Here is a 25,656-nt window from a genome sequence, read left to right as displayed (position 1 = left end):
ACCGCCCACCCCCCCCTCTGCCTCACTCTGAACCAGGTTAGGAGGGAGTTAAGGAGGACAAGTCCAGGAAGGCAACAGGCCCTGACAACATCAGCTCCAGGCTCCTCAGGGAGTGTGCAGACCAGCTCTGTGAGGTGGTCCTGTCCATATTTAACATGAGCCTCAGCCTGGAGAAAGTACCAGTTCTCTGGAGAACTTCCTGCCTGGTTCCAGTTCCAAGAGTACCTAATCCTAAAGAGCTGAACCACTTCAGACCCGTCGCCTTAACCTCCCACCTGATGAAGGCTATGGAGAGGATCGTCCTCAGCCACCTCCGCAACCAGGTGACCTCAGCACTGGACCCGCTGCAGTTTGCATATCGACCAGGCATCGGATTGGTTGACGCCATCATCTACTTGCAGCATCGGGGCCTGTCTCACCTGGAGTCCCCTGGGAGCACTGTGAGAGTCATGTTTTTTGATTTCTCTGGGGCACCTCAAGGGACTGTGCTCTCCCCTTTTCTATTCACACTGTACTTATCGGACTTTAAATACAACGCCCACCACTGTCACCTACAGAAGTTCTCAGATGACAGTGCTATTGTTGTCTGTGTATCCGGGGGGACGAGCAGGAGTATATGGGGTCATCTAAACACCAGCAAAACAAAGGAGCTAGTTCTTGACTTCAGGAGGTCCCCTCCACCACACACACCGGTGAACATCCAGGACTCAGACATTGAGGCTGTGGACACATTTAAATACTTGGGTGTTCACCTTAACAACAAACGTGGATTGGTCTAGTAACACGGACGCTCTGTACAAGAAGGGCCAGAGTTGCATTCACCTACTGAGGAGACTGAGGTCTTTTGGTGTGTGCAGACAGCTGCTAAGAACTTTTTATGACACTGTGGTGGCCTCAGTAGTCCTTTATGGAGTTGTGTGCTAGGCAGGGGGCAGTACCGGCAGAGACAGGAAGAGACTTAACAAACTGGTTAAGGAGGTCGGCTCTGTCCTGGGCTGCACACTGGAGTCCATCGAGGAGGTGGCGGACAGGAGGATGTTGGCTAAACTAACATCCATCATGCATATCCCCTCCCACCCCCTGCACCAAACTTTAGAGACTCTGACCAGCTCCTTCTGCACGAGACTGTTACACCCACAGTGCAAGAAGGAGCACTACCGCTGGTCATTCCTCCCCACAGCCATCAGACTATACAATACAGTACTTTTATTTATTTATTTATTTTTATATATTCATTTATTTAATTTTTTCTTGTGTAGTTAATACTGATGCTGTCCACTCTATACTGTTCTGTCCTATTTAATGTCACCTTGCTGCTGTAGACAAAAGAATTTCCCCATTTCCCCATCTTATCTTATCTTATGTTATCTTATTTCGACCTAAGTCCAACTTCCTAATAAGCTCACCTGGATGACTGAGAATATAAACTAACATATCAAGCTGTACATTGAGCCATTTGGCATTTAAAAACCTTTTTATACATAAACCCCCAATGTGGACTTCCTACTATGGTAAAATAAAACAAAACAAACAAAAAAAAAAACATAGTTTAAAGATTAGCTTTAATACTTTCAAGTAATTTATAGTTAATGACAGCACAAAGTCTGGAACTCTTTGCACCAGATGCTCTGTGACTTCCCTGGTGGTGCTTTACCAGGCTTTTATTGTTGTTGTCTTCAGTTCCTCTTTGTTCTTGAGGTGTTTCCAAGAAGTGACTGTTAGATTCAGGTGACATGGCTGATTTGTTTTTTGCTGCATGTTCCACTTCTTTGCTTTGGGTTACTTTTGCAGTATGCTTTAGGTCATTGTCCTTCTAAGAAAATGTAACAGGCTTATAGTCCTAAAAACTGAATTCACCCTTCTGCTTTTATCAACAAACATATAATCAGTAAGTACAAGAGAAACACTAAGAGAAACACACACCAAAATGCTTCCTCCACCATGCTTCACAGATGAGTAATTCTTCTTACCATCATTCTGGTTGATGCCTCTTTCTTTGCTCTGATAAAGTCTTCTCTTGGTTGTTGACTTTTACACACTACTACTACCTCTTGAAGCTCATTCTTGATCTGCCTGAAGAGGTTTTTCTTCACCAGGGACAGTTTTTCTGTCACCCACCAGTTGTTTTCTATGATCTTCTGGGCATTGTCGTGTTCCTGAGCTCATCGGTGCATGCTTTCTTTTTAAGAATGTACCAAAGGGATGATTTGGCCACATCTTTGGTTTTTGTATCTGTTCATATTCGACGCTGAAACAATTAAATGCAATTTATACAGTACTTCATCACACTGCCATCAGTGTTGAAACACACAGTAGCACCCCCTTCAGCCATCAGTGGGAAGCTGCAAGTAGCTGTCAGATCAGGTGTAGATTATCGCTACATACACTTAGTGTTGTGGCTCACAATGACAGGTGCAGGAGCTGCATTTGATATGTTATGATAAATAATCACTGATGAGATTTTTCACCTACTTTACACCCTTACCAGATAACATTGTCGTTGTCTGAATGTTGGAGCTTGAACTAATTAATGCTGTAGTAACCTTCTTCACTGTTTGTGATGTCAAAGATCTGGCAAGTATCTGAACAAGATGGCAGCATATCTCAGGGCTGAATATACTGTATCTAAGGTTTGAGCTCTACACAAGGAGAAATACACTCCACTCCAAAAGTATTGGAAAATTGAGACCAGTTCCTTTATTTTTCCTCTAGACTCAGAAGATTTGTGGTTGACATCAAACATTATTTTCAGGTGTTTGGAAAATGCGACTGTGGCAGGTGTATTTTGTTGCACAGGTGTGTCCTATTACACTGATTATTCAAACAATAAATAGCACTGAATTTCTACCCTCATTTTTAGATTTAGGTTTTGCCTGTTCAGACTGCACCAAAGATCTGTCTATGCGTGAAAAACAAGCAATTGTGAAGCTGAGAGAAGATGAAAAAGAAGTAGACCAATCTACTGTTCACAGAAGACTTCATGAACAAAAGTACAGACGTAAGCACCTGGAAATGAAAGCTGAAATGTTGGTCTTTTGTCTCATATTCATCTTTTGATGTCAAAACCAAATCTGGCCTCACTGTTCCACGGAGTGTTTATTGTACAGTATGGGTTGAATTAGTCTGCTTCTGGGACAAGCTTGATTTATTGTAGGTTATTTGAACTGCACAATGAATGTTCACATCAGACTCAGTTGATTATAGTTGTTTATTGCAAAAATGCATCCAGAAAGTATTCACAGAGCTTAATTTTTTCCACATTTTATGTTACAGCCTCACTCTAAAATTGATTCAGGGTTTAAAAAACGTTTTAATCTCAGAGGGAAATTGTTTTGCCTTGTTACAGTTGCTCTCAACTCAGACAGAAAGAAAAGGAACCACAAAGAAAAGATCTACACCAACATAAATTAAAAATAACATCAATACAGACAACTCAGAATATTAACAGAATATGTAACATGTATGAAATGGATTGATAATAATAGTCCAGAGTGGAATGATAACAAATATAAGACATAAATAATGATTCTGATGATTGTCAGTTCCCCACCTCCTTACAGAGAGGAATGGGGTTGTACAGTTTGATGGCCACAGGTGGAAATGATCTCCTCTCTGTGGAGCACTTGACGTTGATCAGTCTCTGGCTGAACATGCTCCTCTGTCCAGCAGCACACTGTGTAGTGGGGTGGGAGGGATTGTCCAGGATTGAGAGGAGATTGGACAGCATCCTCCTCTCAGCTACAACATGTAGAGGGTCCAGCTCCACCCACAGAACAGAGCCAGCCCTCCTGATAAGTTTGATCTGCCACCTACATGTTACAGCCCAAGTAGACCACAGCATAGAAGATGACAGTGGAACCACAGACTCAGAGAACATCAGCAGCATGGTACTGCAGATGTTGAAGGACCTGAGTCTCCTCAGAAAGTACATCAGGCTTTTTGACCAGTCCAGTTTGTTATCCAAGTTCACTTAAGGACATTCACAGAGTTTTATCTGTAACCACTCCTTTTTTATTTTGGCTGTGTGCTTAGCGTTAAATAGCTAAAACGCTGTGATGCGTTAAGGTAGGTAGGTAAGTAGGTTTATTCAGACACTAAGTAAATCAAGTGGTAGAGGTGGTGAAACAAGAGCATCAAGTCGACAAGCCAGCAACAGGGATCTATGAAGGAGACCCAGAATGAGTGATGGTATATTGGAAGGCGGCTACTTACTTTGACAGGAGAGAGAAGTGCACAAGAAGTCAGGTTCTTAAACAGGAAGTGGTCAAAGACCCTGGGGGTTCTGGGCATTCAAGTCTCAAGGGACAAGTCAAAGTCAAAAAATCACTGTGATTACTGCAGGTAAAAACTCCAAAACATACTGAATTGAATTGAATACACTACAATTTTATTTGTTTAGCGCCAAATCAAGGAGGAACCTGCAGAGGAGAACAGAGAGAGGGAGACAGAGAGGAGGAAACACAACTACAGGAGAGAGCACAAAGTTAATTACATACAATGTTGGCATTTGATAAAATAGAGGACCACAGTCGATGATCCAAAGTCAAGTCCAGAAGTTAAGTTAAATAAAGTGTCCAGGTAAACAGGTTTGTCAGAGGGTCCAGATATACAGATGGCATCGATTTCACAGTCTTTCACAGAGGGCAAAAAGGTAGAGTCAAGGTCCAGGTTCATACAAGGTATCAAAGGCAAGACAAGATATAACAGGGCTGCAGAGTAGAGCTGTAACAGTCTAGCAAGGAGGCTTTAAACAGAGGTGAGCTTATGAAAGAATAGGAAGGGCCAGGTGAAAGTAATCAGACTGATTAGGCAAAGCTAAATGCCAGGACAACAGAGAAGGACTGGAAACAGAAAAAATATAAGTGTGGGACAAGAAGTTGAGCTGGAATCATGACTAGTCTCCCAGTTCCAGCCACTGAAAAACATCCCCAGAACATGATGCTGCCACCACCATGCTTCACTGTAGGGATGGTATTGGCCAGGTATTGAGCGGTACCTGGTTTCATCCACACATGACGCTTGACATTCAGACCAAAGAGTTCAATCTTTGTTTCATCAGACCAGAGAATTTTGTTTCTCATGGTCAGAGAGTCCTACAGGTGCCTTTCGGTAAACTCCAGGCAGGCTGCCATGTGCCTTTTACTAAAGAGTGGTTTCTGTCTGGCCACTCTACCGTGCAGACCTGATTGGTGGAGTGCTGCAGAGATGGTTGTTCTTCTGCAAAGTTCTCATATCTCTATAGAGAAATACTGGAGCTCTTTCAAAGTGACCATTGGGTTCTTGGTCAGCACCCTACGGCCCTTCTCTCTTGACTGCTCAGGTTGGCCTGTGGCCTGCTCTAGAAAAAGTCCTGGTGGTCCCAAACGTCTTCCATTTAAAGATGATGGAGGCCACTGTGCTCATTGGGACCTTGCTGCACTGCTACAGAATTTTTTTTAACCCTTCCCCAGACCTGTGCCTCCACACAATCCTGTCTCTGAGGACAAAGGATCTTAAAAAAGGAATCATTCAGTTTCCACCCTTATTCCATTTTCTGACGCTATACCATACCCCGTGAATGGCACATGATTGGAGCCACTTTCATTGTACCACAGCACAGTGACCCAAAGCACAACTATGCAAGACATATTTGTTTCCCCAAGGAGATTGATAAAGTATGTTGTTTAGGGAAGGGGCAGACAGTTGGTGGTGTTGTAGCCCTTCTGAAACCTGTTGAGATCTTCTGTTCATTGTCTTAAACAAGTGTGAGGTTTATATGAATAGTTTTTGCCACACTGGTGAGGAAGAATGAACGATGAAAAATGAACATGAGAATTAGCCACAAACACATTGAACACGAAACATTTCCACTGTTAGTAATATGAAATACATACATACAAGTAGAGATTACAACAAAGAAAGAACTGAAAAATGACATCGCAAGGAAAAATACCTGAACAATGATTAATTCTGATTCAATTAGATTTGAGATTTAAAGCCACAGCGTGTAGATAAACAGATAAAAGTTTGTTGTTAAATTGCAAAAACATAAGCCCCGCCCCGGTGTGACGTCACTGTGTTTCCAGGTTGCTGGACCACTCTTTGTTTTCACAACAGTTGTAGTGTTTGGAAACACAAAGAGGTTTTAAATGGACTTTTTCTTGTCTTGTTCTCGGTCGAACCGGTGATTTTTCGTACTTGTGTCCGCTCCCCACCCCCACCCCTCGGCGGGGTTATCAGAGCCCGCCCCCTCTCCGCGCTCCCCGGCAGCCTCCGCCTCTCCTCCCTGGTCTGTCATCCACTCCGCTGTTGTTGCAGCCATTTTACCGTGGAGCGTCTGTAGACAGTACCGTTAAAAGGTAATTCTGCATTTTTATTGAGCGTTTCCATTCCTGTTGGTAACATTTACGTGTCCGACTTAGCAAATATATCGGAGAATGTGTGGGAGGTGAGGGCCAGGCCGGTCGGAGGGGCTGGGGGCAGCCTCAACAACTAGCTTAGTAGCTGCCCAGATAGGGGAAAGATTGCTGGGAGAGTGTTTGGCGAGCAAAGCTTGTCGCTAGCACTTCACAAGTACGTGTGAAAAATGGCGAGGTCCTTCCTCAAACCACTGAAAGTTGTAAACGAGCTTTTGGCTACAGAGCGCACATTTGGATCCAGCTTAATGCAGCTGTTGTGTAAATTAACGAAGTCTTACCGGTGCGTTCGTGAAGGGGGCGCTAGAGAGCAAAAGAGCGACGTACGTATACGTACACTTCCTAGCCCAACCCTTAATGGGCTCTGTTGTTTATTTTCAGCACTTCTGATAGAATTTAATTTAACCAGACTGTTTTAGGATTCCTTTTCTCATTAACCAACTAGCTAAACCTGTCCGTTTTCCTGCTTAGCTAGCTAAGCTTACTGAGGCCCAGCCAAACCGGCAGTCAACATGTATGATGATTTTCTAGTGGCGTGTCTTTCTGATTCAGTTAGTAAGTGCAAAATGGTTTCACGAATCTATAGTGATATGACTTTAAAAATATTTGAATTAGGCTAGCCATGGTAGCTAATCTGACAAATTGTGCTTAAATCATAATGCTAAAACATCACAAAATGTATTGTTTGCTTTTGCGATATGTATTAGAGGACCAAAGAAATCTTGTTATACCTGAATATCGCAATATTGTGGTGTGATACTGTATCGATTCTTGTAAAACGTTGATTTTGAGTTTATAATTTACATGCAAAGATTCATGGCAAGATGTGGCTTTTTTTTGTTGTTTAATCGCAAAACTGCTACATGGCTGTGTAGAGGAAGTGACAGTGTACTTTTCTTTATTACAGAATCGCAGTTTGTGACAATATACAGTGGCTACTAAAAGTTTTTGAAACTTTTGTAATTTATCTTGTCTTTGAGAACAACCACAAAAAACCTTGCGAGTGGACAAGAGTATGTGAACTCTTGTATAATGACCTCAAAAAAGCTAATTGAAGTCTGTGGTTATTTTTAGGGTGTGGACTAGAGCTATTTTGACTGACAAACACCACTCTAACTTTTTAAGTTTGCTCCGCACAAGAATACACAAGAAGTGGGCGGCCAGTCCAGTAAAAAGGGCATAACATATCGTCATGAAAACCTCACCTCAATAGAAAAGTACGGTGGAGGAAATGTCATGATTTGGGTCTGCATCAGGCCAACTTGCAGTAATTGAGGAGAAAATTAATTGTGTTCCAATTGTATCAAAAAATCTTCAGGATAATGTGAGAATGTCTGTACATCAGCTAAAAGTCTGTAGAAGTTGGATGATGCAACAGGACAATGGCCCAAAACACACAAAATAATGGCTTCAGAAAAAAAACCCACCTTTTGGAGTGGCCAAGTCAGAGCCCAGACCTCAACCCAATAGAGATGCTATGGAAATACTTGAAGAGAGACACACACACGAGATGTCCAAAGAAATGACAGAACTAAAACAGTTCTGCAGGAAGAATAGGCTAAAATTCCTCCTGAACAATGTGCAGGTCTGATCCACAGCTAGAGGACTCACCTGGTTGAGATTATTGCTGACAAGGTCAACCAGTTATTAATTCCAAGGGTTCACATAGTTTTTTTCACTAGCACTATGAGATTTTTATGGCGGTCCTCAATAAAGACATGAAAGATCTGATGTTGTTTGTGTTATTACTTTAGACACATCATATTTGTTTATACTCTGAAGAGTATAGACTGAAGATCAGATCAATTTTTATGACAAAATGCAAAAGAACATGAAATTCCAAAAGGTTTATACTCTTTCTTGTCACCGTATAAAATCACAAGCCCTTTATGTATTGTATTGCCAGATTCTGGCTAATATACAACCATCTAACATGTATGTAGTGGACCACTGCTAAATAACTTCCAATAGTGATTAGATAATGCAGGGCATTGTAGGATTTAGGTTTTAATAGTAGTGAAGGTATATGTTTTGAAAATGTGGAGAGTCTCAGTCGAGTCACTTGGCTAGCTCTATTTCGCTGACATTGTCATGTTTTCATTTTTGTGTTGTCTGTCAAATCGTGGCTGGAATGGATTCTATCAAAGTTGAATCAACCATGTCTAAAAGTTAATTTTGCTTGATAATGTGGAAAGTGGTCACTTTCACTCATGTTTACTCGTTGAGCCTATTCAGGTCAGGTGTGAAGCGTAACTAAGCTGAAAGAGAAATTTATGGCTTCCAACCAATTGTCCTCAGACTAAAGAAGCTACTTGGATGAGTACCGAAAAGTTTTTACCTAACAAGAAGGAAGTCCAGTTGGTACTGGTACTTAAGGGCGAGTCAGTTCAGTTGTGTATAAGGCTGCAGCAGTCCATTATTTTATTACTCAAGTATTCCGTTGATTATTCCATCAATTAATCTTATAAGAAGTTTGTTTGTGGGCTTATACAGTTACAGTGACAACAACATGGCCCTATTTTGGGTCTCTACCCAAAGGAAAAGTAAACCAGTTCTTAGAAGCTTTGAAAGGTGAACCAACTCTGAACCAGTAGTAGTACTAGCCCAGAGCTAGCAGCCAGGTTATGCTGGTCAAAAAGGGGTAACTAAAGAGTGTATCTTTTAGGTTCAACAAACAATGTAGAATGTGTTCCAGACCAGATTTTGCAGACTGTTATGTATGTGGAGGTGACCATACCATAAGTTGATTTTAAAATGTCTATTAGTGACTAATTTCTCTAGATTATTTAAATTGCCACTTGGTTTTCTACCATTCCCTGACATCTACCATCCAGTCCATGTTTCTGTGTCTGGCTGTCCCTTAACCCCCAAACCTTCTATCCCTGCTCTCAGAGCCGCTGCCATGGAGACCACACAACTATCGCTCTCTGTTCCTCACATCTCGTTTTTTACATACTTTGGATAAATAATGGCCAGATGGAATACTAAGGTTATATGCCCTTTTAACCAGTAGTGGGCCTCTCCTACATTTTGTTTTTAGTTATTGCTTTTTGGTTGTTTTCTATGTTAGCCATTGCAACTCCCAAGTTATTCTACCTCTTAAATAGTGGAGGAGCAACCATGAAAACATTTGGTGCCTTGTTGTACTCTTCTGTGTCTGTTACCTAGGACATTGCAAGTTGACCTTAAGCCACTGCTTACAAAATGCAATACCGAACTTTGCCAAAGACCATGAAAACAACCCTCACAAGTATTGGCAGTGTATTAACTGGTTAAATTAATCTGGAATAAATTTGTTTGAAGCAGATGGAGGATCCATGCAGATCCAGATCCAGCATGTTTGGTGTAGACCTGGCCAGAGTTGCCACAGTAGCACAATGCAAGCTGTGAAATATGGAGGTGGGAGTGTGCCGATGTGGGACTGCATGAATGCAAAACGTACAGGGGAGGTGACATTTATAGAACAGAAAGTTTGTATTCCGATCATTTTTGATGCACTTGGCTCAATTGTTTTAGTCAAAAATGTTTTTGTTCAGATTAATTTGCTTCTTCTTCTTTACATTTGGCTAAAATCCAATAAAAACTGAATAAAACTACTCAAAATTTAGTTGATACTGATCGGGGATGTTCTCGCTTCTGTATACTGCAGGCTGATAGTGATGATTTTTACACATATAATATATATTAAAAACGATTCTCAGTATTTTTTTTGGACTCTTGCCTCCATTTCCAAATGCCCCAAATCAGTGCAGGCAATGTGAGAGCGCCATTCTGCGTACTGATGCATAGTTAATAGCAAGTATATCCCCAACCTAATAGAGCTCTGTGGCACATTGAATTAAATATATCAGATTCTTTATTCTAAGAGTATATCTGTTTGAAGGATCTCATCAATTCTTTCTGGTTCTATATCTTTCCTACTGCCTTTGTGAATAATCACAGTTCGAACTATCAGATGAGTGGAGGTTTTGCACATTTTACATACACCTGGTAAAACTGGCAGTCAGTAGATGGCTTCACAGCTGTTACTGCCATTAATCTGTTCCTCAATGGTCCAACTGTGTTTTTGTTTTGGAGAAGGTTTGTGTCAATAAATGAATGCCCCAAACCTAAACCTGACCTCCTACACTTCAGGATTAAAGCAAATAAATGAAGTATACATTGTGAGGTAAATGCACCACAAATATTCTCATCCAACTCAATGCAAATAGGTGAGTTCAGGCTCTACAAAGTCACACTACAAAAATGGATTCCACATCAAGCGATGATGACCTCATGGTCATTCTGATTCATTAAAAAATAAAAAATAAAAAGCTGCTTTTTGCTCATCGAAATCTGTTGTTAACGTGAAATGGTTTATTGACACGTCGGTATTGATGTGCAAGAAAATTATTCTGTAAATTTGTTGTGTGTGAAGACCTTCACAGTAAAGGATAGAAACAAGAGTTTGCCTTTGATGTTGTTTGTGAAGCAGTTCTGAAACTGTGGGTTCAAGCAGAGACCTATGACTCTGGCTATCTCATAGTGGATCTAAAGATTGAATTTTTGAGAGATGCAGTATAAACTGAAATGACGCTCTGCACATTGCTCTGGTTTTGGTTTGTTTAAGTTATTATCTCTATTAGATGTGTAACAATGTCAAGTTGAGTGAATCTGTGCTAATTTGTTTTGCACATCTAGGCCTGGAAACATAGATGTTGTTTAATTTGCATTTGTCAAAGAAAATAAATCATTGGTCCAGGGTTTTAAACATAGAATGGTTTACAATCTAGTCCTTAATATACCCAACCCTACTATTTTTATGCAATGTTGATTATGTTTTGTAACCTCAGTTCTCGGAATGGGCTTAGCAGTTGCACTGAAAGCTAGTTTGTTTGCACAGTTTACTTTATATATTTCTCTATTCTCTGTACAAATATTTTAGCTTGCTGCTTTCTGTGGAGTGATTTATCATCATATACCTGGAAAAATACACTTGAAATGTAAAAACTTTGCAAATGAGCCAGCAGCAGTTTGTGTACACATAATGTTTGACATACTTTTGTATTTGTTGTAGTGGTTTCTGTTGTGATGTGACCTTACATGCTCAACCAATCACGGATGATCAACACTGCCAATGCCTGAAAATGCCTAGGCTTAGTATCACCTCCTGAGCAGTGCTTTAATTTAGTTTTAGGAACTTCTTAAAGCTGAAAACAAAGAGAGAGCATGTAATCATTAAGTTCATGTAGTAGAATAGGGCTGTCTGTGTGCATAAATGTATTTAGACTGGACATCCACACAATTACATGGAGTTTGATGTGGCAGAAATACTTAATATTCTATAATAGTCATGATTTTGATTTAAATCTGAATTGTAACATGCTGCTCTGACGTGTCAAATGAAGTGCTCCATATTAATCAGTCAGCTGCCCAATCACAGGTGTTTGTGTTGTCTCGCTCTGTAACCACACAACTGCAGCTGCAGGCTGTAGCTGCATTTTCATTATGAGGTAAACTTGCAAAACAATGAAACTACCGCCAGTAAGAAGGAGGATTTGGCCATGAAGTTAAGAGCAGTTGTTGCAATAGTTTTCATCCCTATCGTGATGACGTATGTTTTTATTTAGAATGGTGAAGGAGTAAACAAAAAAAAAAACATGGTGAAAATTCTGTCAATGGCTTCCCAGATATCTAGGAAGCCCCCACAAGTATTGGAAGGACAAGGCCATTTTATTTTAGTTCTGTGTGGGAGAAGAATCTTAACTTGGGCCAGATGAGCCCAGACCTCTCCACACACTTACTAACACCTTCACAAATAAATAACTGTCAACTGAGTCTGATGTGACAATAATTTAGCTAGTCCCAGGGAGCAATTTATTCCCTTTTCCAGCATCTCAATACATTTTAAAATGGAAATAAAAGTGTATTTATCTAACTAGCTAAACTTGCCTAAAATGTGTTTTTGGCAGACTTGATTTAGTCCCACATTTTAAAAGGGCGAGGTGTTTTTATTTTTTTTTTCCTTGGGTGTGTCCTGTGACATTGATTCTTTGCTTGTTTGTCTTTATTCATGATATAACTCATGATGGCAGTATCAGGATGAATTCAGAGGTGTACAGAAACTATTTGTAAATTTACACATTAGCTAACGAGAAGCAAAATATAACATTTTATTAGCTTTATCTAAGAGGCATGAATTACAGATTTGAAAACTTTTTTTTATGGCCTTTAGCGTGCTAACATCTGCTCAAAGTTGAGGCTCATATCTTGTTGATTCCTCAAATACTTGCAAAACGAATGACGGTAATAAAAATTCTGACCTGATATGGCATGAGGTGATAACTTAAGGCCTCTATAGCGCAATTAATGTTCATGCCAAATTTCATTGCACTGTGCACAAATTCACTGCTCTCATAGTTAAATTTTTGCCAGCAATGGGGGGTTGTTCAGAGGAAAAGGTCTGTAAAGACCCTTTGTACAATACCTGCTCAGCACCAGTTGGCAGACAGACATGGTTTCTGACTGCCTTGTGAACACAGTGGAGCATTTAGCAGCAAAAGGCACAGATTGTCTATGGCTACAGGAGAGACAATATAAGACATTTGTAGCTAGTAAGAAATATGATACCTCTTAAAATAACGTTGCTTTGTGTCTTCTGGATGTTTACTTAATCACCTGTTGGCCAACTGGTACACCATATGAACCTAAAGGTCAGTGTTTTTTTTTTTTTTTTCTGATTTTGAGTGTGGCATTTGGAATCTATTCTTGTAAGTAGTCAACAAGTGAAAACCAACAAGCTGTCATAAGGCTGAAACATCAAAAGAAAACCCATCAGAGGTAGTAAAAACATTAGGTGTTGCCAAATCAACTATTGTTTTCTATTTATTTTAGAAAGAACAAACTAAAAAGTCATGGACAGCAGAAGGCCCAGAAAGACCCTAGGAAACAACTGTGGTAGATAATAATTGTTTCCCTAGTGAAGAAAAATAACTTACAGAACAACCTAAACAATTAAAAGAAAAATTACCGCAAGTACCACAAGATGTAAACAATTGGTAATTCTGAAAACAGGAAGCACCAAACCAAAAAAGCATGATAGAGGTAGTGTTATGTATAGCTGCCACAGGAACTGTCTCTGTTCCATTTACCGATGATGTGACTGCTGACAGCAGCAGTGTGAATTTTGAAATGTTTAGTGTTAAATTATCTGCTCATATTCAGCTAAATGCTTCAAAGTTTTGGACAGTGCCTCACAGCTGGACAATGATCCAAGGTATACTGTGAAAGACACCCAGGGCTTTTTATGGCGAAGAAGTGGTATCCAGCTAAACACACATTTTAAGTCCTGGAGGCTAAACTGAAGACAAAAATCCAAAAAAACTAGGAACTACACTCAAGGCCTGATGGAGCATCACCAGGGAAGAAACTCGGCATCTGGTGATGTCTAAGAGGGCAGATTTTAGGGAGCCATTGACTGCAAAGAATTTTTTAACCAAGTATTTTATTTATTTCAATTTAATTTATGATCTTGTTAGTTACTCTAAATATTTCTGAGCCCCAAAAATTTGTAATCTTTGGACAAAAATAGCTTTGACTCCTACATGGCTCATCATTATATTCGACCCTTTTAATTAAGGCTGAAAGTCATACACATGTACATCTGTGTTGACAGTCCTGTTGCTATTTTTCTTTCATAATATGGAAACATCCAACTTTGACTTTTTTTTTCCTCTGGAGGATCCTGTGTAGTTTTTCCATAATTTTTGTTGACAGTCTGATTTTCATAATGAGGCAGACTCACAATGTGGGCCAAATGTTGATAATTAAATTCACCTTTTAATGGCTGGTGTAAATGTAGACATCTGTGATCTTAGTGTATATTTAAGATTCAGGATTTTAAAAACTTAATTAATCCCAGAGGGAAATAGTTTTGCCTTGTTACAGTTGCTCTCAACTCAGACAGAAAGAAAAGGAACCACAATTAGAAAAGATCCACAAAAATACAAAATAACATCAACACAAAAATGTCATTGCTGATGAGTTCTTAGTCCAGTCCAGTTTATTGAGCTCCTTTGCTTCACTGACGTTGAGTTGAAGATGTTTGAGTCCACACCAAATCAACAAAACTGTCCACCACTCCCTGGTACTGTGATGTTTCCACCCTGAATACATCCTACAACTTCAGAGTCATCAGAGAACTTCTGAAGATGCCAGGAGTCTGAGTTGTACCTGACGTCTGACAAATACAAGGTGAAGATAACTGTCAGAACTGTTCCCTGTGCTACAGACCACAGTGTCAGACACACAGTTCTGCAGGTGGACGTACTGGGTACGATCGGTAAGGTAGTCCATGAGTCTCAGGGGAGTGTCAATCTGCTCTTCCAGCAGTGCAGGCCTGACAGCAGCCGAGTTACCGTGTGCATTGCAGTGACTGATTAATAGGCTTTGTAAGGTTCATGTTGAACTGCAGAGTAACAACAAATCTCCTTGGTCTGTTGTTACTGAAGGCTACAATGTCCTCTGCACAATTTAAACTGTTAAATAAATAAATTATGAATTACTCATATTTTTTAGCAGTTTAAACAGAGCAGTTTTTTACCCGATAGGGACTCCATTTCATCCCTGTCTGCAAGTTTGATGAAAGGTAAACAGAACACAGCGTGTAATTTTATATAATATCTGAGGTGGAAAATTACCAGAAGCCACCAGACTGATCTTGAGGACTTTATTTTTCTCAATAAGGCAGCTAATTAACATCTCCACATTCAGCGGTACTCTCAGGAGACGTGTTACCTGCATTGTAGCTTTTACGTGTATTTCTGTTCTACAGTTGACAACACTGTTGACCTGTGTTGATCCTTGAGTAAATATCACACACATTTTTTCCGAAGTTACAAAAACCCCACAGAATCACTTCCTAGCTAATAGCAATTTCAACTTTTAAAGCAGTTTCATTTATTTTACTGAATTGCAAAAATAACTCTCTTCAATAATCAGTCTGGTCAGTCCTTCCTGCTGAAGAAAGCCTTTTAGCTTTTAGCTGTTTCATGTTACACAGTTCAGCAAAATTTGGTTTATTTATATTGTACTAAATCACAGCAAAAGTAATCTTAAGGCACTTTACATTGTAAGGTGAGAAAGTTACTTAATTAAATGTAAATCATAATCATATAAAATTGTATAGAAAATCTCTCTTGGCTTGAGCACCACTGGATGACAAAGGAGAGGAAAAACTCTCTTAACTGAAGAAACCTCCAACAAAGCCAGGCTCAGGGTGGGCGGCCATCTGCCTCGACTGATTGGAGTGAGTGGAAAGTGGAGAGAGAAAAGAGGAGCAGCAACAAGCAGCAGATACACTGGGTAGGTTAGTAGGGCCAGTAACTGCACACTGGGAACATACAGCTCTGAGGCCGGACATACCTGCAGAAAAGTACAGAGAAGAGGAAAGACAACTACTGGAGAGAAGAGACACAGTTACAGTACAGAGTTAATGACATGCAATGGTAGCATTTTAATGGATAGAAAGGAGGAGTGGAGCTTGGTACATCAAAGGAGGTCCTCCTACAGCCTGACTGTCTCCCGAACCTGAACAGGGAGCTGGTTCCACAGGAGAGGAGCTTGATGGCTAAAGGCTCTGCCCCCCATTCTGCATCTGGAAACTCTAGAAACGTGCTCTGCTGGCACTATGAAATCTTTAAAATGGATGGTGCTTGATTATTTTAAATTGTTTTCTAGATTTTACACTGAGCCAATGGAGAGAAGATATCGTAGGAGAAATATGATCTCTCTTGCTAATTCCAGACAGAACTCTGGCTGCAGCATTTTGGATTAACTGGAGGCTTTTTAATGAGTTATTGGGACATTCTATTAATAATGAATTACAATAGTCCAGTCTAGTAGAAGTAACAAATGAATGGTTTTTCAGCATCACTTTGAGACAGGATGCTCCTAATTTTTTACCAGTATTCCTCAGGTGGAAGAAGGCAGTTCTGTCTCTTTCACTAAATGCAAGGTAAAGGAGATATCCTTGTTGAAAATAACATTTTTAAGAGTAATACTTGGAGCCAGCGCCATTTCATCTAGAGTAAGTAGTATGATTAAATAGTATATCTGACGTTTTTGGGCCGAAATAAAATAACTTCTGTCTTGTCTGAATGTATTACTAGAAAATGGCACATCCAGGCATCGCTGTCTTTAAACAGGCATGAACTATGACTTGTTTTGTATACCTATAGGCATTTTTTGTTGGTTTCAGTTTTAGTCTGATTTTCAAAGGACTATGTTAAAAACGAGGCAACATCACTATGTGTAATGTTCTCTCCTTTCATCCAGCCACATTTCTCTGCTGAAAGGGAAAGAGTAGTGAGTGTCGGCAGCTTTTATCTAGTCCTCTTGTAAAAAAGCTTATTACAAACCTAGTTAGACATGTACATGGCAGAGTAATCGTAGTTCTCTGGGAGAAATCAACCTGGGTTTCTTTAATACCTTATCCTGATTATGGTAACCAGATTTCCTGTTTACATGACAGTTAAGTAATCCCCTTACTTGAGAAACATGGCTGTAACATGGTTACTTGAGTGGACGGCATGTTCTAGGCAGATTTAGACATGTGCTATATTCCTATCATTTCTTGATGATGGATTTCACTGAACTCCGAGAGTTGTTCAGTGCCTTGGAGATTTTTTTTGTATCCATCCCCTGACTTATGCTTTTCAATTACCTGTTCTCTGAGTTGCTGGGAGTGTTCTTTTGTCTTCATGGTGTAATGGTAGCCAGGAATACTGATTAACCAGTGACTAGACCTTCCAGACACAAGTGTCTTTATACTGCAATCACTTGAGACACATTTACTGCACTCAGGTGATCCCCATTTCACTGATTAGGTCAGTCATTTTAAAAGGGCTGAATATAAATGCAAACACTGATTTCACCTTACATATTTTTATTTAATTGACATCATTGTAGAAACCTGTTTTCAATTTGACATTAATGAGGTATTTTCTGCCTTTTTTTTTTTTTGTCAAAGGGGGTGAATACTTTCCATAGGCACTGTATGTACAGTTGGACTAGTAAAGCTGCAGACACTGAGCTACATATACTGTGGTCCCCTTAGTGAGGTGAGCGATTGCTGATTGGTCAGTACAAATAAAAATAGCTCTTTAATAGGTTAAAGTGCTGCAGCAAGGTCAGTACATGAGTACAGTTAATTACAGAAAACCACCTGCTCATTAGTGTTGAGCCTCAAACAAAGACAGGCTTCTGCTGCACTTCTACAGTCTTCTCCTTTCCCACAACACAGCCATTCGGTCATCGTGACACAGCATCATCAGCCACACACTTATGTTCATCGTTAGGTCAAGGCGACCCCACTTTTCTTCTTCTACTTTTGCATGGTTACTAAATAAATGTGTGGCTTGAACATGAGAGATATACTGTAGTTTAGGTTTTTATAGTTTTATATAAAACAATGTGCCAAAATATTACATAGTAGAGCTTATACATTTAAAATGCAGAATTGTAAATGAGGTAGTATTGTCTTTACTTCTGCATAAATGTGACATGAAACACGAGAATCATCGCACAAGGGGAACTCAACTAAAGTTTAACATATTAATTTACTTTGTATTATCATTATCATTTACTTATTAGTTATTATTATTATTGTGGAAAATTGTTCAGTCTTAAATATTTGTGTGTGGCAAATGTATGTGAACCTATGTCTTCAGTGACTGGTGTGATCCTCTTTTGCAGTGGTAACTTCAACTAAACATTTCTGGCAACTTTTTATCAGCTTTGCAAGTCAGCTTGGAGGTATTTTAGCCTATTCCTCCACACAGAACAGCTTCCACTCAGGAATGTTTGTCTCCTTCCCTGCATGAGCTGACAGCTCCAGGTCCTTTCACTGCATTTTATAGGATGGTGACTAACCATATTCTTTGCTAGAATTACTTCTGAGGTGTTTTCTTGCTGCATAATCTAATGTTCTGTTGAGCAACAGTTCTTCTAAGGCCAGCAGAAATCTCTTTTGTTTGAGTCATGACACGCTTTGACAATGTCAAGCTTAGTCATTGATAATGACCCTGACTAATTTAAATCAACAGCTGCTATGTTGGTAATAAAGGAACATAACACCTTCAGAAACTTTACCCTTAAAATTTAAGGTGTGTTAGGTGTGTCCAACGGGTGCAGGTGTGAATTGGGCCTGATCTTGTTGGTGATGGATTAAAGGGCAGCATGATGAATAGAAGACTGCTTGTATCTAAGGCCTCCACCTCCGTTGCATGAGGGGGTGTTGACTTGCACACGACAGGCTTCCCTCGCCCTTCTCTCAAACCCCTTGTCTTCTCTGTCCAATGTGTGAACGTCACTGTCCTCGAAAGAGTGTCCTTTAGATGAAGGTACACAGCTGATTCAGGTCCTGAGGTGTTACTACTCTTGTGCTGTGCCATCCTCTTGTGTAGCGGCTGTTTTCTTTCTCCAATGTACAGCTCAGAGCACTCTTCACTGGACTGGACTGCATGCACTATATTGCTCATCTTGTGTTTTGGAGTCCGGTCTTTTGGGTGGACCAGTCTCTGCCTGCGTTTGTTGGAGGGTTTGAAATAGACAGGTATGCTGTGTTATCTAAAAATAATTTTCCTCAGGCATGTAAGGACTAACCAGGATTTTGCTCTGCTTCTGCCACTGGTAGGTTGTTGTTCTGGATTGCGGATTCTGTAGCTATACGTTAAGTCCTCAACAGGAACCTGTTTTGGGGTGATGGCATAGTTTAAGCCTTTGGCTAAGACTCCTTGACGGGGTGAGTTCTCTGTACGAGAGATTCTTTACCCATTTGTTCTTGGTGTCCTCTGTTGTGGTCTTGTCGTCCTTTTGTCGTCGTTGTTGTCGTTTTTTTGCGAAAAGAAAGTAAAACTCAGTTTGCCTATTCATGCCTTTGCACTGCTGGGCCATCTGTACTTTATGGACAAAGTCTGTGACTGCATCCAATGCTTGCTTTGGAGGAGTGTCATATAGTTTCATGTGGAGGTTATCCTTTCATTAAGCTGATGTTCTTGTGCCTTCTGAAGGATCTTGTCTACTCTGTGACTTGTTACTGTGGAATGCAGACGTAGGCCAACCGGGATGAGGTTCTGTTTTCTGCATCTAAGGTTAAAGTGAAGATGGGTCCTGTAGTCTGCCAGTGTTCTAGCTGTCCTTTCATATTGTCAAAATCAACATCTAGGAGGTACAGGCCTTCACAGAATTTACCAGGGAGGACACTAAAGACAACCGGAAGACCTTCCTTGTGTGGTCATCACCAGGACAGACAGCAGACTGGAAATAGAGATTTACAAAAAACTCACCCACACAGACCTTTTTTTTTTTTTTTTTTTGACATCACATCATCCACTACAATATAAACCAGGAGTCATCAGGACCCTGAACCACAGAGCCAAAAACATCACCAATTCCACATAAGCCAAATTGCACGAAGACAGGCATCTCAAGACAGCTCTCAAGACCTGTGGATACCTCAACTGGACCTTGCAACATTGTGTTCCAGAAAAAGAACAACGCAATAGCCGCAGTCCCAGGTCCAATGCAAAAACCTGATCATGTCTTGCATAGCAAGGATTTTAGAGAACCCGAAAAGGATTTTTAGATAACATGAATACCATGTCTATGGTACACATATTGGACAGAGAATAGGTTTGAGAAAGGGGCCCACTCAACAGAGGTAGAGGACTTAGACATAACTTGTCTTCTATTTATCATGCTGCCCTTTCATCCATCAACAAAGATCAGGCCAAATTCACACCTGCACCAGGCTGGACACACCTAACGACTCACTTTAGGTGAGAAGAGGGGTTGTCAGAGGTGCAACTATTACATCCCTCACAATCTACCCTTCCATTGTTTTACCTAACGAACCTATTCAGGCCAAGGGGTGAAACCAAACCTGGAGCATAAATTTGTGGCCTCTAACAAACTACTTTTCAGACTGAAGAAGCTACTTGGATGAGTAGTGAAACGTTTTGACCTTACTAGAAGGAAGTCCAGTTGCCATGACTCAACTTCCAGATAACTTCACATGGACGACTGAGTCAATACGAGTCTACATGCAGCCCAACATTTGAGTTTGCACCACAGATATTAAGTGTTTATTAGGTACTCTTCTTGTTACACATACTGTGTTGTTTTTTTAATGTTCAACTAAATTCAACAAAGGAGCCTGTTCTTCTTGCTGTCAGAGGTTGCCTTTGTGCTCGGAAGAATGAGTCTTTATACACACAGCCCAGTGTAAGATGAATAGAAGTGACTTTATAAATGCAAGAGGGAACCATGAATTTGCCTTTATTAGTGACACGTCACCAGTTTATATCAACACTGTTATTGTTGATATAAACCTGTTTGAACTCTAAGCTTTAAATGAGGAAACTAATGACAGTAAATAATTTATAGATTAAATCTGAACTGCTAAAGAAAAGTCCCCTTGAACTACCAGGCCCCGCTGGTCCTGCTACCATGGCAGCTAATGAAGCTTGTTTAGACAATTGGTGTAAGGGTGTAGCACTGGCGGTGAACTAAGAGAAAGTTGCATTGACTTCCGCTTGTTGGCCCAAAATAACGAGCCAGCTGGGGTTGTTCTCTGAGCAGATGTGGAGGTTTCCATTTTCTTTATATTTGTTGTGCTACTCTCTCCTGGTTCGTGTGAGGTGTTGGATTACACTGCTGCAGACCGTGAACTAGGTGATCCCTTGAGCATTAATTCACCTATTAAAATATCCAGCTTGCGTGTTTACAGCTGCAGCAGTACAAGTTCATGTTAACGTGATATTTAGTGATGCAAGATGTTACTTATTAACATCTTACGGTTCAGCTCAGCTGCAGGACATGCATCAGTTTTGTGATCGCATTTAATGACTAGTAACGGGGTCAAGAGGTCACAGTACCCAGAAGCAGCAGATGGCAGAGAATCATGATAATGGAGAAATGTTCAGGATGTGCAGATATGCACAGATTTAAAAATACATTTTCATACTAAATCTATTATTAATTTTTTTTATTTTGTTTTGTTATTGCCAACATCTTTTTTTCTTCTTGTCATACAGATTACCAGCAGGTCAAATACAGGAGTCAGTAGAACTTAACACCTTGCAGTATCTCAAATGTCCATCAGGGATAAACATCTATGAATTTGCTAAAAAATCAGAATTGTCGGTATGCATAAAATGCCCCAAAAGACTGTAACCTTTAGTGAGAAATAGATTATGGTCTGGCAGTGCTTGCTAATACATTTTTTTAAATAAAATTTTATAAGCTGCTAATTGTTTATTTTTAATGTATTAATTTTGCTACAAAAGTCAAACATTTTTTCTATTTGCTATTTTTCCTGTTGTCTGATTGTCTGGGGTAATATTTGCCATAGTAACATCCAACTTCCAAGTACTACCATCATATTCGTCATACATCATACATACACCACTTCAGGAATAAGCAAATAATAAGGAGTAACAGTATAAGGTTCTATAATAACAAAAAGCAAAAAAGTTTCAGTTTAATCAAAAGCTTTTTGTTTTCTTCTACAGGACTACAAACATGGCTGACACGGCACGAGGTCCCGTGGTCAGCCGACCATTGGCATTTGCCAATGAAGAGCGGAGGGCGGTTCACTCTTGGTCCCGGATCTCGTCAGCAGGCCACAGTGTCCTCTTGGATGCTTTGAAGATCCTCAGCCCGATGTCCTGTGACCTGTCGAGCACTGAGGACCTTGTTACCTTTTTGCAGGAGATAAGTGAGGAGGGCCACAAGCCCACCGTGCTGCACAGCAAGGACGTGTATGGCTACCGCTCCTGCACAACCCAACTCCTGACTGAAGACATGCTAAAGCCACCTAACAGGAATGTCAGACCCACTGCCAAGAGGAGGGGAAAGAGACCCGTAACCAAGAAGAGAGAGGTGCACCCATCCTGGAACACCTCAGAGAGGAGCAACCCCAGAATTCAAGGGGTGCGACCTCCAGAGCTGCTTGTGGACCATCGCACCATTGTCTGCAGCAGGACACCCAGTCGGACTGTAGAGATGTCGCAGGCACTGCAGGTGCAACCGTGCCTCCGACTGACCAACATTGAAGGCCTGTCAGGCTTCCACACGGCCAGACTCCAGATCCACACTAGCTGGGACTCTTCCTCTGAGTTGTCCTCTGTTGTACTTTCAAAGCAACAGCACCCTCCAGTGCTTTCAGGAATACCTTTGCAGCCTTCTCAGAATGGTGGTGGGACACCCACCAAAGCTGTGGCCTTGTTCAGCCAGAAGAGCCTGTCTTGCCCCATCCGACTGGACGGCGCCCTCATTGGAGATTCTGCTCCAGTCTTCTATAGTAATGGCCGGCTGTTCCCACAGACTCACACAGAGCTGACTAGCAATGGGTGGAGAAGCAATGGCTTCCACCGGGATGATCGGGGGCCTAAGGACCTAAACAACCAAACCCGACAGAGGAACAGCTGGAAGGACAAGAACAGTTTTAGATGGAAAGTGGTAAAGGTGGATGACTCTCGCTCGGTGGCTGAGGCACGCAGGAAAGCACAGAAGATCTTACAGGTCAACCTGTCTCCAGTGATTCAGATCCAACCTCTCAATCATGTCCTGAGAGACTTCAGATACCAGAACAAGTGACGGTTACCCTCAAATACACACATTGTTTCCTTTAGCAGATGTTAGTGTTTCTCATACATTAAACTCTACCTGGCTGAGCCCCAGTGTTCATAGCAGTTGCTGTTGTTGGGTTTTTGTGATCTCTGCTGGGTGTTGAAGGTAAAGTATGGGTTTGAAGGTTCTGGGTCCTGACAGTTGCACTTGCGATCGAAAAGCATCAAAGTTATTACTCTTTTTTCCTAGCAGGCTGGGAAATTATTGGGAAATGGCTGAGAATTTGCTAATGCTGGTACATTTTCACTGTTATCATTCATTTATACACAGCTCATCAACCAACCATCATTCTGCTTTGAGTTGACTGGCAACTAGCTGATGTTGTTGATGACTTTATGGACAAGGTTGTGGGTGTGGCCACCAAGTTATTTGAAGAGTATTTATAATTAATTTGAAGAATAACACCATTTGTTAAGTATTTGTACTTGTATTGCGCAAACAGTGCTGCCACCCATGCAGTGCTCTATTTTCCACTGGAAAGAAGGAGAAAATGAATCTAATGGTGGGACAGGGTGGTCCCAACAGGCGCCCGGATGGACTAGGGATGAAGACAGGGCAACTGTGATGGTTGGTTGGTTCCAGCAAAACAATTAAACTAAAGCAGGGAAAAATGAAAGTTTTTACTTTGTCTTAACAACTACTATGAAGAAAGAAAATAGGAAAGTCTTTGTTTGTCTTCCTTTCCTGTGTTATTGTTTCCATTGGAAATATGGGAGGTTCTAAGACTGAGATCAGCAGGTAATTGAGTCCAACAACACAGAGAGAAAAAAATATTTTGTTTGAACTACAGTGTTTCACAAAGTGTTCCTTTGGTGTAGGTTATTCACACGTGGAGAAAAAAGAAACTTTGAATTAGGAACCAATGAAACAACTCCAGAAAAAGTCATTTTGGATATGACCAGCTTTATGTTGTTAAAACATTTACCTTCTGATATAAATCTTCAAAACGTAATTGTGAGAAAACATTATAAATTCTGAGATAAAACAATTTAGACTTCTTTAGACTTTTGAGACTTCTCGTGTTGTACGCATAATGAAACTTGAATTTTTCCCTCAGAATTCTTTCAACTGATTATACAACACTGGTCCACCTTCATAGGTTTAAGATATGAATACAGAAACACCAAGTTGTTCACTTGGGGCTGGAAACAAACCATAATCTGCTGATCTGCTGCTTAAGACAACTGATAGAAGACATGGTTGGCTTATGTTAAGAAATGTTTGTTGAGAATTCAACTTGAGCTGCAAACCTGTTTTACTGTTTCCTAACCAGTTAACTCTGAAACAGCAGCATCAGAAAGCTTTATCTCCTAGACTTTGAGTCCACGCCAGGAATCGCCAAATAAAATTCACTTTATAGTTTCCAATTCCTCGACTGTGCTCAAACTGTTGTGGCTCTGCTTAAAACTAAAAAATGCACTTTGAGAGTGTGACAGTTATTCGTTGTTGCCTGTTCTTGAACACACAAGTAATTAATAGTCTTACTTTCTGCTGCATGTAGAGAATATTTGAAGTCATCTCTAAAAATTTTATTTAACTTTCTTTGTGCCCACACTGGTTTTTGCTAAAGGTGCTAACTTTGCAATGTTGGTGCTGAATTAAATGACTGGCACAAGAATGTCAACATGTTTCTCATCTTGTGGTTCAGATTGGAGCGTTTAAGATTAGAGACTGTTTATTTTATTTTATTATTTTTTTTTATTTTATTATTCTCCGACTGTGCTGCTGCCCCCTGCAGGTTGGGATGCCAAACCGCCTTGAGTGCTTTGCGAAGGGGATCTACTGTGAGGAACCATCTGAGTCCATTTTCATGTTATCACCTGTAAGAAACTTGTGTGTATCCCGTAATAATCTTGGACAAAATCACATTCCACAAGATAAATACATTATTGAATGCTGATGTTTATTTTGGGACTCACTTATTTATTTTTTAGGGAGCTTTTAACAGATTCACATTTTTTTCATTTTATTTAAAAAATACAAAGAAAAAAAAAAAGATTTTTAAATATTTAAAAATTGAATATCTAGAATCTTTGAGGTCCTTGTAAGAGCACCATCAGGTCAGTTCAGTCTTCAGATGGCCAAATGATTAGGGAAACTGACCTATTTAGATTTTGTGTGGAACTCTGTGCTTTTGGTTTTGAAATCCATGCACTATTCTGAGATTAGGAATCGGCTTCCCTGTTTGAACTGAGACCACATCAGTGTTTGGTTGTCTTCTTTTTTAGATGTCCATGTATTTGTTCTGGTAAATTTTACATTTTGGAAGTCTCTCGGTTTCCTCGCGGCCCTCTCCAGTCTGTCTGTACACAGTCTTGTCCACAGACGTCCCCCTTTTCTAGATCTTCTGTTAGTCTTGTTTGTGCAACACTTGTATAATATTGTATTTCCTACATGATCTTTGAAAGGTTTTTGTTCAATAAAACAGATCTGAAAATATTTTTCTTCAGCTATGACATTTACTGATGACTGTGATGCTGGTAAAGTTGAGTTGCATTACTATGTTATCAAATGGTTCACAAGCTCAAACTAGTGATCTGACTAATGATCAATTCATTATTAATTCACCAAGCAAATTTAAAGTGATGGC

At 40.3% G+C, this 25,656-nt stretch overlaps 1 protein-coding gene across 1 annotated transcript; it reads left to right on the top strand.

The window, feature by feature from the left end:
* Positions 1-6,149: 6,149 nt before the first annotated feature.
* si:dkeyp-87e7.4 (uncharacterized protein LOC557283 homolog) lies at positions 6,150-25,505 on the top strand. The gene is made up of 2 exons (XM_026349187.2): positions 6,150-6,338; positions 21,947-25,505. Exon 2 carries the CDS (start codon positions 21,957-21,959, stop codon positions 23,031-23,033), a length of 1,077 nt encoding a protein of 358 aa, XP_026204972.1. The 5' UTR covers positions 6,150-6,338; positions 21,947-21,956; the 3' UTR covers positions 23,034-25,505.
* Positions 25,506-25,656: the final 151 nt, after the last annotated feature.

The sequence above is a fragment of the Anabas testudineus genome, chromosome 5 (assembly GCF_900324465.2).
Source record: "Anabas testudineus chromosome 5, fAnaTes1.2, whole genome shotgun sequence".
NCBI lineage: Eukaryota > Metazoa > Chordata > Actinopteri > Anabantiformes > Anabantidae > Anabas > Anabas testudineus.
Note: the sequence above shows the minus strand (reverse complement) of the source record. Positions and strands in the feature narration are given on the sequence as shown.